The sequence below is a fragment of the Ambystoma mexicanum genome, chromosome 7q, assembly GCF_040938575.1.
Source record: "Ambystoma mexicanum isolate Mex_15411 chromosome 7q, UKY_AmexF1_1, whole genome shotgun sequence".
NCBI lineage: Eukaryota > Metazoa > Chordata > Amphibia > Caudata > Ambystomatidae > Ambystoma > Ambystoma mexicanum.
The window spans coordinates 1,107,526,415-1,107,544,595 of NC_090941.1; the positions used below are offsets into that span (position 1 = coordinate 1,107,526,415).

Genomic DNA, 18,181 nt, shown 5'->3' on the forward strand with positions numbered 1-18,181 from the left:
TCAATCTTTTTGGGATCCCTAAAAGCATCTTTCCCTTTGCGTTGGGCTTCTATTAATGAAAAGATTTCTATGAACTCCTTGGCCCATATGGCTTCTTTGATTGTAGTGTCAATATTCCATGATAGGCATCTTTTATATCTATTCAGTATTTCAGTCTGAAAGGATTTAATTTATAAATCTAATTGGGCATTGCAGATCATTGCTATGTCTGTTGGGTTGCTGTTGCTTTGCCCAGTTTGTCCCACTGGGTCTGTACTGGGGGTTACCCATGCTTTTAAAGTACCTGTTGAGTCTGCCGTGGTTGCCGTTGGTGCAACTGTGGTGGCAGCTGTTGGCGTTGCTGGCACCTGTGGCAGTGATGTGGCTGATGCTGCTATTGTTTGGATAGTTGCTGGTGCGGGGGGGTCTCCAATAGGGTAAGTTCTAGGCGTATGTTGTGGTTTGTGGGCCCCTGTTGCCCTGTTTGGGGCAATTGTTTCTCCCTCATTTCCCGCAATAACTGTTGCATTTCTGACATATTCTCACACAATTTTGCCAGTTTTTTGTTAGCTTTTCAAGGGCCATCTGTCACTTTCTATCTCTTTGATGGAGTTGTGACGTCATCTTGACTGGGTGGTATGGGAGTCCCTTCCCTTAGTAGTCCGTACATATTTTCCCTGACCCAGGCCCAACAGTAGTGTTCCACGGCCTCGAGGGCTGCCAGCAGGTGGGGTGATTTGGGCTTCTGTGCTGGTGTGATAGGTTCCTGTGATTTCCGCTTGGGACCCATGTTTCCCTTTCAGCCTGTTTTGATTAAAAGAAAAGACATTTTTGAAAAGGCTGCGTTTGGCCCAGTAGGGGTTTGAAACCAAGTCAGCAGTCTCTGTACACATTTCAAAATAAGCTTTTCTGGTTGCTGCGCAAATGTACCGGCTATCATGCACATTATTCGTGAGATTCGTTGCGGGTTTGAAACTGTTGTTACCCGTGCTAGGTAACTGACCAATGTTGCCCCAAAAAAATTATCTGGTTTAGTTCAAATAAACTCATGCAGTGGATTTTTGAGAGCAGATTACTTCTTGAGCCCAGATTCGCTTTCTCTTGTTAGATATAACTATTTGCGCATGCCCATTGTTGTCATTAGCCTTAAGAATGCCCCAGTTGCTGTATGAGGGACACAATTGTATGCATGTTGTCAAAAAAAGGGGGTGGGGCGTTGTTACCTTAAAAAATGCCTCCAGGTGGTGTATGAGGCCACAAGTATATGCCAGCTATCGAAAACGGGACCTGTTTCAAATTCGTCATGCATTGAATATAATGTTCCCCAGCACGGGATTTCCCCCACAGCCTCTGTGTTTCAAATTTGCAATTATACTCTCGAAATAGACACGTCTGCCGGGGAAACAGCTGCCTGCGGATGTTTACTTTGTTTGCTGCGCTTAGAAACAGTGTTTCTGTTGCGTGCTCGGAGCCCGGCGAGGCGGCTTACCTTGTAATTGACAGCTTTCTTGAAGACACCGCCTACGCCGGGCTGCACTGCAGGCTCCTCGTTCGCGCTCGTAAGTGGAACTCCCGCTTCTTTGTTTGTTCATTGTCCGCCGCTCGTCTCCCGGCTGTGCAAAGGTTCATGAACAGCACAATGTTCACAGGGAAATAAAGACGCTGCGAGCTTCAAAGTTTCCTAAAGAAGCAAAGGTTTGGAAGGCACTGAGTAAACAGTGCACCTCCTGTGTGTTTGGGTCTCCATTCAGGGTCCACAAACTGTTTGTGTTTTCTCAGAGCGTGCCGCTCTGTATTTATAAGACCCAGGTCTTTGATATGTATAATAGTGGGGGCTGTTATGTTTCAGCCCCCGGCCGGATAGCCGATTATCTGGCCCCCCAGGGGGGGCAGGTCTTTGAACCTGATCCCTGCCTGCCTGTTGGTTTCCTTAGGTGCTTAGCACCTTGCTGCATGAAGATTGCTCACACCTCATCCTTCCTCAGTATTGTGTTGCACAGACTGCGTGTCTCTTTGGCTGGGGGAAGGAGAGGAGCAGAGAGGGGGAGAGGTTGGGCTGCCCCTCTCCAGGCCTTCTGATGGTAACATCAGTTACCCTACCTCGCTTTGGGCGGTCCTGCAGCATTGCCCAGACTAACCTAGCAGAAGAGGCCTCACAAAGACATTCAGCAACTTTCCTGGGAGGCAGGGCTCTATCCAGCCAAAGCAACTCTGGTGGTTGGCAGCAATAGGGGAGGAAGTTAGTCTTGTTTCTGCTGCAGTTTGTCCATTAAGCTAGAATTCCCAGCACACTGACAGGCTAAGAATATATATCCTCCTGTCAGTTCAAGTAACAAGGGGCTGAGGAAAGGCTAGTGCTCCAATAAGTCAATTCTAGGCGATGCCCTTGAGTCGCCAACAGATGAGCATGAGGAGACCACATTTTGCCACACTTTACGGGAGGCTTTTTTTAATAGTTTGAATCCCATCTAAGGACTCCACATTTTGCAGTTAAGGCACGGTGAGATTACATTATTTGCCTAACATCACACACTTTGATTAAGCAGTGAAAACAGGATTTTAACACAGTCTGTCATGCATTCAGGCACCTGGCCGCGTACCTTCCGCGCTCAAATTAGTACAAATATTTGTTTGCCTTTCAGGAACTACAGTAATAGGATCTTAATGAGTTCACTTGTAAAGCACCCCGATAACATATAAAGCCTTATATGAACACGTTAAGCCAAAGGAGTACCATCATAGATGTGTACTCCACATCACGAATGGAAGACTACAAGTCCAAGAATGCACACCCATTTCGTTTTTTTTCTTTTTCTTTATTTTGCATGTTCAACTAATTCAGCTTTTAAAAGTATTTATTTATTTATATATTTTCGACTCTTTCTTGCTGTGGGTCTTCTTGACCCAGTGTGGTGTTAGGGCATGTAGCTTGTTTACTCACATTGTAGTGGGACTCTAGAAAAGCTGCATCCCCATATTAAAGCAGACCCTGGAGGACTGCTGTGAAGATTAGTTGCCTCCTCTCGTACCCTCCCCATCTCTTTTACAGACAAGTGCTGACATTCCGATGACGTTCGAACAGACTGCTTGTCATCATTAATGTATTAAATGGTTCTGTCTTTTATACCCGTAAAGTTTGTGCCCTTTGTTTAAATTAAACACCTGTGACTTACTAGACCTCGAAAGTAGCCATGTATTTAGAAGCGAATGGAGCTGTGTGGGGACTTTGTTGGAAATGCCCCATCACAGTTGCAATTAGTGCTTCTGCTAAAAATGAAATGACCTCCAGAAGTAGTTGGCAGGCCTCCTCAATGTGGATTTGTACCCAGTCTTCTGTTTATCTTCTCTCCTAGGTTGGAGTATGATGCCTATCGCACAGATCTGGAAGAGCTCAACCTGGGACCCCGCGATGCAGCCACCCTTTCAAGGATCGATGTGGCGCAGCAGAACTTTCATATTCACAGGGAAAAGTATGAGAAGCTCAGGGGAGACGTGGCCATCAAACTCAAGTTCTTGGAGGAGAATAAGGTAAGCATGGGCAGGGTTTCAAATGGCAATGCACCTGTCCATTTACCTGCCTCTAATCGGGCCAAACTGCAAGGAAAGGTACTATGGAGGTGTTCACCCTTGCTGGCATCTGCACTGCTCAGTTGATGTGTCCAGACCTGTGGTCGCCATAAAACGTACCACAAAGAGGAGCGGTGTGAACATGGTTCCCTGATCATGATACAAATGCATCTAGTCACTACCAGGAATTGCTCAATGCTAAATTTGGTATGGAAGACAACCAAAATAACTTTCATAATTAGAAATCTTTTACTGGATTAAAAATAAACTCGTGAGGAATGTAAACTACATTTTAACTCAAATTCCACTTTGACTCCCTAATTCCAAAACTAGAACGTAAAATACTGTTACTCAGACCTAATCAATGATCCGTGCCTGGAAGCAGTTGCCTGGGCTGCGTTCAAGACCTGCCAGGAGTATAACTCCCTTTGAACTGGTGTGGTGGATGATCTTGATGCCATGAGCTCAGATCTTTGTGATCCTTACAAACGTTTTATTGCAAGTACTCATTACTCCTATGGGGCGATTTCTAAATTCAAACCGTAGAATAAGACATTTCCGTTAACAAGCCACAGGTGCCAGTGTTCACTGGTAGCCATCCCTTCCAGTTCACGTGCACAAAGCAATGCGTTGTGGTTATGGAAATTAGCTGAACAGCTTGCATTTTTTAGCTCCATGTAAGATAATTGCCATTATTTCATAGTGCAGCGCTATTTTATGCTTAGCTTTATCAACACAAGACGGGCAGCTACGCTTAAATTACGGGACAATGTTTTCTCCTTGCATTTTGTAAACCTACCATTACACTGCTGGGGTTTGGTAAACGTGCCCAAGTGCTCCCATCACTAGGATATTGGAATGCACCTCACGAGCGATCACCAACGTGGATGAAATGTGTATGTGAGTGTCTGCATCTTTAAGTGCTGTCTCTCTTGGGTTGATCAAATGATGTCAAATGTTCCTATCCACAATGTATTGCTTTGCAGCTTTGAACTGCAGGTGGACTTCCAGGGATGGCTACCAGATGGGGCTGTGGCACCTGGGGCTTTTCAGTTGGTCTTCAACCATTGACTCGCCAGATTGAGCGGATGATAGCTTCAGTGTTCGGTGTTCGCGCCTCCAATACAATGTTACCTCCACTTCAGCGACAACAAAATTCTTTGCATATATGACATCCTCTGATGGAGGTGTGAGTTTGTGAACTTCTAATAGGTGAAAGCTGACCTAGAACTATTATTGGATTTTAGACCTGCTTAATCAAGAGAAAACCGATCTCCTTTATGGTGCGAACATTCTCCATCGGTAGCTTGAGAATGTCTGTGACCATATCTCTGGTGAATCGAGACAATTCCATCACTTGTGACGGTGTTGAGTCAGATTTCTCGCAGTCGACCAGAATGACTAAGTCCTGGAAAAAAGCTTCCCCTCCTTACATCTGTTAGAACCTCCTTGTCTTAGGACAAGAAACTCAGGTTGTTAATATAGGTTACCATGCAAACTCTGTGTTCTCTGAGAGCTGCTGTCGCCGGCTTCATGACTTTGTAAAGCTCAAGGGCGCTGATAAAAGCATACTCCCAGAACTGTCCTACTCTTTGAAACACCAGGAAGTGTTGTGGCAAGTAGATGGCTACTGGAAAATGTGCACCATAGAGGTCTGGCCTTGTTCGCCAATGCCCCGGCAGAAGTATGCCCATGAGCATGTGAATGCCCTCCCTTTTGGACTGACAATGTACTACCCACTCATTGAATTGCCAAACATGTATTAGTGGTCTGTCTTTTTGCTTCTTTTAACTAAGAACACATTTCTCACAAATCCCTGAGGTGCGTTTACGTTTTGTGAGTATTCTTGCCTATTTTTCTTCTAGAGCCCTTCACTGCAGTTATGAGAACCTGATCAGACTACGAAAATCTGACGGAAGTAAATCTGGGGTAGCAAAAACTCTAGATGAAAATCCCAGGTTGTCTGCTGCACTCATTCATCCCCTGATAGCTTGTCCCAATTGTGTGCAAAAAGTGCTTTGAAACTCCCAACTAGTAGTGCTGCACTTGTGACACCCAGCAGAGGTCTGAGCTGGCTTCTGCACTTCATCCTGGACCGCTACGCCCTCACCCATGAGACTGGATGAATGTGTCCAGTTTATAGTCTTGTAAGTATATTGGTATGTTCCTCCATCGGTATGAAACCTTTGGTCCAAAAAGGCACAGGTGGTATGGTGGCCTCTTCCCTCGCAGGATGTGGTGAATACTTTTGGGGTCAAGACCTTTTTTAGCAATGTTTGCGTCTTCTCCAAGTTGTATGTATGCTCATGAATTGGTGAAATGATCCCAAAAGATGAGACCTTGGGCCTGGCCTTTGAGGGTGGCAATTCATCCAGAATCGAGTCAGTGCACTTTAGGGCATCTTTTCTTCTATCAGCAGAAATAGTATAGTTTGTATTTCCAGAGACAAGATAGCACTGTGTGCCCATTCTGACAGCAAAAACAGGTCTATTGGTTCACACATCAAAGGCTCTTTTTGCAAAATCTAGGATTGTGACCAGGGTTCCATTAATGTCTGGCAGATTCCCTTGACATGATTGCAAGTTCCCGTCAGTGCCCTTCTTGAGGTCCCTGACAAAAGTAATTTGTCCTACTATATCTGGTCTGACCCACTGCCTTCAGCCGTTTTCTTATTAAATTGTTCTTATGGTTCCAGGCTTGGGCTTTCAAATATGCAGCTCCTCTAGGTGAGAGAGTCCATTCCATTGACAAGTGCAGTAGCCCCTCTGAGTTGAACATGGCTTTGTCCCCATTATTCAACCTTGCTCTCTTCTTGTGGCCACCCCAAGCCCTGCCTGGCCAATGTGTTCATTGGATTTTTGTCCATCTCCCCACTCTTGTCTAGCAGGCCTTCGTCATCTTGATGCCCATTCTTTTCCTCTGGGCCACAGTGTCTGGAAATAGATGCTGCGGCTTTACTTCTACCTTTTTAAGAGAGGCCTCTTTCAGCTGGGTAAACACATCCTTAAACACTGAGCGGTGCAAAGTAGCACTACATCACAGTCTGAGCGGTGCAAAGTAGCACTACATCACAGTCTGAGGGGGGGGGGGCGATCTGTGATGGGACAACTTTCAGATGGTCCATCTAAAAACTGCCATTTTATTAAAATAAAAATGTCATCCAAATGCCTCACTTGCCCTAATCTAACGAGGACTTCCCAGTCTAAATAAACTAAGGGAAATACTCAAACATAACATTTCCGGCCGTCACACTTGTACAGAAACATAAACAGGAAAATATGGCAATTCATAATGTCAATATTTATATTCACCACACTTTCAACGTCTTTGATTGTAACCTAAGAGAGTTCCCCTTCCCCAGGCTTTAAGTTGGTCAATTCTGTTGGAGAACTCAAAACAGTAAGGAAATCCGGGGTTGAAACAGTTCCAACACAGTTCTTGACAAATTAGCTTCTTTTCATAGTGCTTCTCTCTCAGCACCATGAAACACCACAACTTCTTCTGTTTGAGAAACACCCATAGGTTGAAATTAGCTTCTTTTCAATGTGCTTCTCTCTCAGCACCATGAAACACCACAACTTCTTCTGTTTGGGAAACACCAATAGGTTGAAATGGGCTTCGCTTCATAGCATGTCTCTCTCAGCACCATGAAACACCACAACTTCTTCTGTTTGGGAAACACCAATAGGTTGAAATGAGCTTCTCTTCATAGCGCTTCTCTCTCAGCACCATGAAACACCACAACTTCTTCTGTTTGGGAAACACCAATAGGTTGAAATGAGCTTCTCTTCATAGCGCTTCTCTCTCAGCACCATGAAACACAACTTCTTCTGTTTAAGAAACACCAATAGGTTGAAATGAGCTTCTCTTCATAGCACTTCTCTCTCTGCACCATGAAACACCACAACTTCTTCTGTTTGGGAAACACCAATAGGTTGAAATGAGCTTCTCTTTATAGCACTTCTCTCTCAGCACCATGAAACACCACAACTACTTCTGTTTGGGAAACACCAATCGGTTGAAATGAGCTTCTCTTCATAGCACTTCTCTCTCTGCACCATGAAACACCACAACTTCTTCTGTTTGGGAAACACCAATAGGTTGAAATGAGCTTCTCTTCATAGCACTTCTCTCTCTGCACCATGAAACACCACAACTACTTCTGTTTGGGAAACACCAATAGGTTGAAATGAGCTTCTTTTCATTCCACTGACACTTCTAAAGTTTACCACTTCTTCAACTTCAAACAGCTTTAAACAACTCTTTACACTTTTATAACAAACACAAGAATTATACAAATGCCCTTTTAACTCTGCGAGACAGGTAATGTCTTTCTCCTCTTAACACTAGCTTTCTTCTAGGGCCACTCTTCAACCACTCTTGTCTTTTGTCAAGCCACCAACTAAGTATTTCGTCTACACCAAAGTCATTCATTTACAAGCTCTACAATTAGAGATTTTATTGAACCCATTTTCCTCAGGTAGCAACAGTTATTATAAACCTTTTCTTTAGCCTCTTTTGGCGAAGGGCAATGTGTGTTCAATTCTGGTCTTGAGGTAATGCTTGTTTGTTTTCTTCGGTTCTCAATATTAAGGTTTTAACACTTGGTTTCACAGGATACAATGTTATTGTGGCTTTACTTAGGCTTTGTCTTCATGTTAGAATCACTTTTATGTACACGCGACCATTATTAACATTGTTAAAACGGTTTCTGTAATTTATAATGTTCGAAAACCACCTTTCACAGCGTATTTCTCTGTAAGCAAGTGCTACATTTGTTAAACTACATTGTCTGGCATGCTCGACTCTGCATCCTTCAGTTTCACTCCTGAAAGCAACTGGTTACAGTTGCCAGCCTGCGATGCCTGAAGGCTTGGAAATGTGCAGAAACACTCACCGACTTCTCGGCCTCTGTCACAGGCTGCAGGACTTCTACTATGTGTATTTTCTCCACCGGGCAAACTTCTCACATCAAGCTGCGGTCCCACCACGCAGGCACATAGTTCGGCTCACCGCGAACCCCTGGAGCATGCCAGCCTCCAGGCACAGTCTGCTGCACTTTTCACACTGCAAACGCTCTGCTGTCAGGTTCACACAAAGGAAAGCTTTCGAACCTTGCGCTTCCTATGCAATCTAGACTTTGGGGGAACAGGACCAACTCAGGACTGGTAACTGGAAAGAAATCCTGGCCTCCTTTTGTTCCTCTCACTTCTGTATATTCTGCCAGCAACATGCTTTCTTCTGCTACTTGCTCCTGCCCCAGCTGCTTCTGCTACAACTGCTACTACTCCTCCAACCACAGCTAGTGGCCTGCCCTGAGGGAGCTTTTTAAGCCTCTCTGCCTCCCTCAGGTGTGAGCTATTACGCCTAATTGCCTGACCTCCAGGCCTGCATTGCTCTTTAGCCCTCTTCTTCGTCCCATTACTCTTGGGATTATGGGACTTGAAATCCCCAGTAACAAAATTAGTTCTAACTGGTGTGGTAGCCAAGCTAGAACTTGGCTACCACACCAGGTAGAGAACAGCGAGCAGGCCCTGTCTGCTCCCTGCCCACTGCCTGGTCGGGTCTGGGAGGTCTTCCTGCACCCCTCACTATTGTATTGGGGCTGGCGATCCTACACTCCTCTGAGAAGCAGAAACTATTGCGACACTACACTTCACCATGGGTTAGTCACCTCTACCTATAAATGCCTCCTATCCCTCTGACTGTGTCACCCTCACTCCATCTCACCCGACTCCCACTCTTCCCATTCCCCCCAGCTGTGCCCAGTGGCTGTACTGTGTTTCACCCTGTTTGCTAAATGTTGAATCTAGCTGTGCCCAGTGGTTGCATTGTGCTACTCTGTCCTGCTGTTCCTGTCTTGTTGCGCCTCTTCTGCTTGCACCCCTGCGCTCAACCTCGAGAGTTCCCACCAACCCCCTTCTGCTCCTCTCCCACGCTCAACCCACCCCCTCTCTGCTCTTCCCCCTCCTCCGCTTCACCTATGGCGCTCTGTTTCTCCTATCTTCTCCAACAGTTTCTCCATTGACTATCCTACCCTTCCCACTAAGTCTGGTAGGAAGAAGTTCAAAAAGGATATCTTGGTCTGTCTCTTACCCTGGTCTCCCTATCGCCGACACCTACACCAGTGCTTCCTCAAAACAGACCCTCACCGACATCCTCGGTCGTTCCTTCGCCAGACCTATGGACTCCTCATATGGTCTCTGTGCCCTCTCCTTTGTCTTCTTCTCCCATTAATGGTGGCACGCGATGGGAGGCCCTCCTGACCCCCTTCCACTCCTCTAAGGTCATCATTAATATTTACTATCTTGGTCCAAGACCCTCAAGCCAACCTTCTACTATTTGATAGACGCTTCCCATACCTCATCAACTTCCTTCCTTCTCCTGCTGTGCCTTCTCATCTCTGATGCCCCCCACCTCTGCCTCCTCCTTGGCTACCCTGCCTTCTCCCCCTACCTCTTCTGCCCCCCCTCGCTCCTTGTACACCTCCACATAGCGTACCTCTGATCTGTACCCCTCCCCGCAAGTCTTTCAAGGTTGGCAACCTTCTCCATATTGCCACTCTCAACTCTCGCTCAGCCGTTAAACACTCCCCTGACATCTGCTGCCTCCTGGAAGAACTCAACCTCAATGTCATCGTTCTCACCGAGACATGGTTCATGGCCAGCTCTGTCACAAGCTTTGACACACTCCTGCCTGATTGCTACAAGAGCGTTTCCGCGCCCAGATCCAACAGCCCCGGTGGGGGTTTAGCCTTGATCTTCCCGGAGTGGATTCCTGCCTCTTTCATTCCTATGCAGGTCTACTCCTCCTTCAAATGCCTTGTTTGCAGGCTTTCTCTTTCTCCTGGCCACTCTCTCACCACTGCTATTATCTATCGGCCACCTGGTCATACTACCTCTTTTCTCTCTGAGTGGGCTGACCTCTCATCCTCCCTCCTGGCCTCAACCACTCACCTCCTCCTCCTTGGAGACCTCAACATCCACCTGTAGGCTCCCTGACCCTCCTTTGGACTCTTTTGTGACCTCTGCGACTCTTTCTATTCTTCCGTCTGGCCCAATTTACTCTGTGGGGCACGCTCTGGATGTTCTCATCTCCTCAGACCCTCCCCCTCTCTAACCCTCTCACCACGTCTCTCACCTAGAGCAAACACTTTCTCTTTACCTCCCATTTCTCCCTCTCCCTCTCCACCCGGTACAACTCTGATCTTTGTCACTCTTAAACGCAAGTGTAGGGTGGCTGAGAGGAAATGGCTGGCATCTTGTGCATCCTCTGACAAACTGGCTTGCCGCCTGCTCAAAAGACAATACCGGCTCTGTCCGCACTAAGAAGAGAGCCCTCATCCAAGCCTGCATCTCTGCGGCATCTAACAACTTGGCCGAACTCTGTAACATCTGCAAGGAGCTGGCTGATCCTGCTGCAATCTCTACCTCTCCTGTCCCCTCCCAGGCCTTCTGCATGGCCCTGGCTTCTCATGTCATCTCTAAAACCCAGGACATCCTGTTCACCCTCTCGTCCTCTACTCCTCTTCCCGCTCTGCTACCTTTGGCCCCCATGCGGCCTCCTCTCCTCCCTCTTTCTCTTCCTTTCCTCTGTTCTCCCCTGATGTGATTTCTAGGCAAGTCCGATCTATGAAGGTCTTCTCACAACAGGTTCTTCCATGTTTTTCAAAAAACATAAAGGACCATATTGACACCCTCGCTCCTGCCCTGGCCGACGTCTGCAATTACTCCTTCTCCACCAAGGCTTCCCCTCTCCCTGAAGCTCTCTTGTGCACCCTCTTCTCAAGAAACCCTCAGCTGACCTCTCCGGCCCGGCTAACTATCGCCCGATCTCCATCACTCCTTTCCTGGGCAACCTCCTGGAAAAGCTGGCTATCGCCCAGCTTAACCTCCACACTGAATCTGTTGGGTGTCTCCATGACCATCAGTTTGGCTTCAGAGCTGCCTGAAGCACGGAAGCTGCTTTCCTGAACATCCGTGAAGACCTGCTCTCCAACCTTGACTCTTATCTCCCCTCTGTCCTCATCTTATTCAAGCTCTCTCTGCCTTTGACACGGTCAACCATGCCATCCTGCTTAACCGCCTCTGTGTTAACCTGGGTATCACTGATCAAGCCCTGGCCTGGCTGACCTCTTTCCTCTCCATCCGACCCTCCCAGGTCCAACTTGGGGCCTTCCTTTCCTCTATCTCACTCTCTACCTGTGGTGTTCCCCAGGGGTCTAACCTCTCTCCCTGGCTTTTCAACCAATACCTGGCATCTCTCGCCCACCGTATTGCTGCTCTCTGCTCCAACTTTCACTGCTATTCAGATGACACTCAGCTCATTTTCAGACTCCCCTCTGCCACCTCTTCTCCCTCTCTCATCTCTGACTGTCTGCAATCCAGGAGTGGTGATCCGCCAATGACCTCTGCCTTAATGCCAGTAAGATGGAGATCCTCCTCATCGGCAGACCTGCACCTTCCTTTCCTGTCACTCTCTGGCCGGCCTTCCTTGGCCCTCTTCTTGCACCCACCTGTGTGGCTAAGAACCACGGGTCATCTTCGACTCCACACTTTCCTTTTCTCCTCGCATCTCTGATGTCTCTAAGAAGTCTAACTACCAACTACACCTCCTCAGAGGTATTCTTCCTTTTCTCACCTTCCCCCAGAAGCTCACTGTCTCTAGATCTCTGGTTCTCCCTAGGCTGGACTACTGCAATAGCCTCTTTCTAAACATGTCTGCTTCTCTCTGCCCTCTGCAACTCATCCAGAACAGGACTGCAACACTTGTCCTTGGCCTCAAGCCTAGGGATCGTATCTCTCCAGCCCTGAAATCTCTTCATTGGCTCCCAGTGGCTGCAAGAATGAAGTTAAAGACCCTCTGCATTATACTCAAGGCCTTCTGGGTCCTGGGGCTGCAATATCTTCAACTCTCCCTTTGGAAATACCTTCACACTCAAGCTCTTTGACCTCCAACTCCCTCCGGATCAGTTGCTTCTCCAAGCAACGGGTTGGCGGTAGATCTTTTACTTCGGCTGAGGCTTCCCACTGGAACAGCCTCCCTGCCTCTCTCAAACTTGAGCAGAACCATCTTCGGTTCCGGAAGCACCTCAAGACCTTCCTCTTTGCTTCTGCCTTCTCTCTTCCCCTGCTGATTTCTATCTGTTACTGCACTGGGAACCTGGCTACTCTCTGTATTCGGGCCCAGGTCCCTGCCCACCTAGCTGCACACCCACACTTTCCCTGGCAACCCTTGCACTTGGGTCTGTATCTGTAACCTTACAGTCCCCTTACCTGCACTTATTGACACTCATCTGCCCTCAACTCTCACACTTGCCACCTGTTGGCCACACTACTTTTGTTTTTATTTTGTGTTCAGCACTTTCCACTCTTCCCTTGCCCCTTGCACGTTCCCCCTTCCCTCTCCCCTGCACTTGCGCGATCTCAATGTCACTGGGCCTAGTAAGATCGTTGTCTTGTCCTCCCTCGTTTCCCTCCCTTGCCTCGTCACGCCCTGAAACACTTGCGTATGGGCACGCTATAAATAAAATACATCATTTCATAACAGTGCCCCCTGCCCAATGGTCGCCTCGGCATCCGTCTCCGCTTGCTGCAAATAAGGAGATTAGACACAGACTGATGGGTAAACCAAGCTTCTTGTATTAGATAGAAAATACACAACATACAGACAGATTATCAGCAGAGAAGCAGGAAAATACAGCAGGACAAGTGGCAGGCAGTCAGCACTCCAAGCTCTCTAGTGACAGCCTTTAGAGCGCAGGTTATATAGCATATCTTATGCAATCACTAATATATCATAGCATTTGCACAATGGTGGGAGGTACTTGGCATGAAATTGCAGACATTTGGCAATAGCGGTCAACATCTCACTTGTGACTTTGTGATGAAGCCTTGCAGTGACATGGGCTGGGTACATATGGATAAGCATTTTTCTTGTTCCCGTTGTTCTCTTCTCCTGCTCCGGTTCTGTGGTCGCTTATTACTCCGTCTATGCCAGAGCATCTGGGATTTTTGTCCTGTTCTTCATGCGAACGTTGCTTCGCTAGGAAGGATCCGCATTCTCTCTGCTTGGGGTGTCTCGGGCTGGTCCACTGCTGGGATTCGTGCTTCTACTGCGATTCCCTTTTCTGTCCTGGCACTCCAACGCTGTCTACTTCGGTGGGAGGACGTCTTTTAGTGAGTTCCTCCACCTCATCTTCAGATTTTCATCGATGAAAAGAAGAGACGCCCGGTAAACTCCTTACTTTTTAGGGCACCCCGGCCGGGGTCTTCTAGGTCCAGGAGGGGCTCGAGCAGCTCTACCACCAGGATTTCTCCTGAGGTGCCTCGCAGGCCTAATAGTCGTACCAGAGTTTTCTCCTAGGGTTCACAACGGACCTGCCAAGACCGGAACACGTTCCAAGGTTCACCTGTCAGGTGCTAAGTGTCAGCCCAGTTCATCTGTGGCTTTGGAAACCGGGGTCCGCTCCGAGGTCTCAATTTCTGTAGCTTTCCATACAGACACCGGGGCACGTCCTGTGGCGGCCTTTTCGAGTGGATTGTGTCCTCCAACATATTCCTCATCTTAAATGTATTCCATCCAGCTTTGCTGCTCTTCGGAATTTTTTTCAGCAGAGGGCGCCGTGCGTCGATGTCGTCGAGTCGATGGTCCCTCGAAAGCCTCCGTTGAGGGTGACGTCATCAGGTATATAAGTAGCACGCGTGGCACCCGTTGGCATCAGTTCCATTTTTCCGCACTATACGTTGCTTTGGAGATTCGGCGCACCTTGAGTTCTGTGAAGATAGTAAATAACGAAATATGTCCTCGTCATCGACGCCGACCCTGAGATCGGGTTTCAAAAGGTACAAGTCGTGCGGTTCAAAAATGTCGATCACAGACCCGCACCGAGAATGTTTGTGGTGCCTCGGAGAAGGCCACGACACGGAGGCCTGCACGAAGTGTCAGGCGATGACGGGGAAGGCCTTGCAAGAAAGGAGGGGAAAACTACAGGTAGGTCGCAAATCGACCGTAAAGCCGAAAAAATCGAAGAAACAACGCCACAGGTTCCCCTCCACCTCGTCCTCAGACGAGTCCCTGAAAAGGATGAAATGCCCCATGAAACATTCGTCCTCCGAGAAGCATTCAGGGTCAAAATGAAGGAGGTGTTTGAGAAAGCAAAGCCTCAGTCCGCGCCTTCTTCGGAAGCCGGCCAGGAGAGTCATCGCTCCGACACTCGCGCACCCTCAAGCCCGGGTGATCGAAAAAGGAAGGATAGAGAACCTTCCAGGACGGGCTCGATTCACCAATGCCATCCGAGACCCAACGAACCTCGAAGGGCAAATCTTCGAAGAGTGCCTCGACACCCTCGAAGCAGGCTCCGTCGACCACTATAACGTCAACGCCATCGACGCCTTTGTCGACGTCGACCCCGAAGCTCTCGGCGCCAAAGGCTCCAGCTAAGCCAGGCCAGCCAGAAAAAGGGAAAGACAGGGTTACAAAACCTGTAATACCCTCAGAGCCCTGTAATACACCTCTTCCTCCTCCTCTCCCAGAGAAGGTTTTCAAGCCTCTCCCTAGGAAGGAGTTTTTCAAGTCCCTGACCTCAATTTCTGAGGAACAGGAAAGATCTGATGAGGAGAATGTACCTTTTGGGTTAGAATATGGCACCCCAAATGTCCCAGAATGCCTGATTTCAGAAGAAAGGAGAATGAGGGACCTGGTGGAATCATTACACAATGCAAGTGGCATTGACACATCTCCTGAAAATGGCTTTGGCAGACCAGAACCAGGAGAGCATGCCAGTCCATCATACCGTCAGTTAATGACGAAGGTAGTAGATTACTTAGGATGGGCTAGACCATCAGCCCAATTCATCCAGGATGATTTGACAGTTATATTGGACCATGGTCCCACCGAAGACCCAGTACTACCCTTTCATGTAGCCCTGTAAAATAGGGTGGCAAAGAATTGGGAGACTACGGATTCTATTCCTTTTGTAAATAAATCCCTCACCTCAAAATACCGCCCTTCCAGTAGCGACCCCGGCTATCTGTCCAAACATCCCACTCCGGAGAGTCTGGTCATACAGGCAGCCACAGCTTCTAAAAAAACTTGCGTACCCTTCTTTCCCTCCAGATAGGGACGATAAGCGTGTGGATGGCTGGGCACGGAAGGTATTTTCAGCTGGGAGTATGGCTTTACAATCTACCAATTCCACAAGTGCCTTGGCAAAGTTTTCGTACACTCTGTGGGAGTGCATCGCAATGGCGGCAGAGCACATACCAAAAGGGGACGAAAGGGAAGGGTTCCTAGCCATCGTTAGAGATGGAAAGGAAGCCATGCAGGAATCTCTTCAATCTGGATTGGACACTGCGGATAGTGTAAGCAGGTCCATGGGCACTAGCACGGTAATGCGCAGATTTGCGTGGTTACGGAAGTCTGGTTTCGCACCGGACGTACAGAACCGCCTTCTGAACATGCCCTTTGACGGGTCTCACCTTTTTGGCAGCAAGGCTGACGAGAGCCTTGAGAGGTTGCAGACCCCAAAAGCAGCTGCCAAATCTTTAGGGGCTGCTATTAGGCAACCTCAGCCTTTTCGTGCGCCAGGACAATCATGTAGGGGACGATCCTATCGTTACTACTCCTCATATGGAAAGGTGAGAGGAATGGCCAGTCACAGGGGCCAGAGAAAGGCCACTTGCCGTAGACGGGCAAAACGTGCAAAGCCAGCTCCAGCTGTAGCCTCTTTGCCGTCAGCGGCTGCAACAACCGCCACAAAACCGCTTTGAGGACTTGCATCACAAAACACCTGTAGGAGGCAGGCTGTCGCAGCATCTGCAAGAATGGCGAGCCATTACTTCAGATGTTTGGGCTCTAGAAATAATAGCCCAAGGTTACTGCCTTCCTTTTCTAACTCAACCTCAAAGCAATCCACCAGGGAGACACCCTTTGAAGTTTTCAGACCCGCTCCTACAGCAGGAAGTTCTACCCCTGCTGGAGAAAGGTGCTATAGAACCAGTACTTGCAGCGGAGAAGAACAAGGGATGGTACTCGCCGTATTTTTTGATCCCCAAATAGGATGGAAGACTGAGACCCATCTTGGACTTAAGAAACTTGAACAAGTTCCTCAGGAAGGACAAGTTCAAGATGGTCACCCTTTCTCAGATCCTTCAGGCCCTTTAACTTTCTCAGATCCTTCAGGCCCTTCAACTTCAGGACTGGTTGGTGTCATTGGTCCTCCAGGATGCCAAATTTTCATGTGCCGATTCATCTCAAGCACAGAAAATACCTGAGGTTCGTAGTTGGTGACTCACACTATCAGTTTCGAGTCCTGCCATTTGGATTGACCTCCGCCCGAGGGTCTTCACCAAGTTAATGGTAGTGGTGGCAGTGCACCTCAGGAGAGGGGGGATTCACGTCTACCCCTACCTGGACGATTGGTTGATCAGGGCACGTTCTGCCGAACAAGCACTGGATCATCTGAAAGTCACCTGCCACTTCCTCCACAGACTGGGCTTCGACAAATGGCGGCCCAACCCTCATGGTCCATGGCGGCCATTTTGGATTCTTCCCTTACACCTACGTTCTCAATGGCGGGTGCTGGGAATCTTATTTTTGGGGCTAAACAGCCTTTTTCACCTAAGGTGGAATCTAAAAATCTGTTCCTCCCTTCTTATGACTGACGTGCTCGGATGCCGCTGCCACATACTGTCTCACTTCCGCCTACTTCTGCTCCGCTGGTCTATGCAGACCCGATTGGTGGGGGGCCTTCCTGGCAAACATTCCTCATTGCGTTCGTGGGGTATGCCCCAAATGAGAGGCCTCTGCCTACCCCAGCGCCTCAACCTTCATCGGAGGATGTATTTTTCAGGTAATTTCAGAGGCTCATGCATTCTGACCCTAAGAAACAGTACTTTAAGGGTCTTTTCAAGGAAATCTACCCTGAACCCCCGGCTCCACCTTCCACCCCGGCGGCTCCAGCGGCTCCTGCGGTGGTGCCACCTCTTCCTATCGGTCCACCTCCAGCGCTTCCTCCCCTGCCTCCGCTGTCTCCCATAGAGAAGACACCGGTAGAGCGGGATAGCAATTTAAAGCATGTGGCGGCTCAGCCGTCTGCTTCCAATTCACTGGATGACCCTCAAGGAGATCAGTATAGCGATGAGCAGCCCCGCTCTGTCAGAGCATTCTATGACCGGGTTCTGTATATGATGGCCTTCCTCGACATTCCTGTACTGAGGCCCCCGCTTCACAGGAAGGGGTGCTTTCCGGAGCACTCACCTTGTCACCATAAGAGCGTACCGGCCTGTTCCTCCAGAAGGACGTTTTGGCTGAGGCCCGTAAGGTCTGGGATAAGCCCCACACTGGGCTTCATATCAATAAGAGAATCCACACCTGTTACAGGCTTCACACCTCCGAGGACACAGCCTTGGTGTCTTGTCCGCTCCCTTCCTCGATGGTGGTAGCTGCGGCCACGCTTCAATCCAAGCCGGCCTCTGCGACCTCTACGGCTGCGGCTCAGATTCTCTCCAAGGAAGACATCATTCTGGACTCCTTGGGCAAGAAAGTCTTTGCCAACTCAGCACTGCAACTTCGCCGAGCAAATACCGAGCTGATCCTGGCGGCAGCTAATATGAAGCTGTGGAAGGAGTTGGCT

General features: G+C 48.5%; 1 protein-coding gene across 7 annotated transcripts in view; it reads left to right on the plus strand.

The window, feature by feature from the left end:
- Positions 1-18,181, plus strand: part of ARFIP2 (ARF interacting protein 2) — a 466,032-nt gene that overhangs the window by 427,384 nt on the left and 20,467 nt on the right. For all 7 annotated transcript variants that reach the window (XM_069640486.1, XM_069640481.1, XM_069640482.1 and 4 more), the window contains one exon: positions 3,333-3,507. In XM_069640486.1, the coding sequence (XP_069496587.1) occupies positions 3,333-3,507 (175 nt within the window). The remainder of the gene's footprint in view (positions 1-3,332; positions 3,508-18,181) is intronic.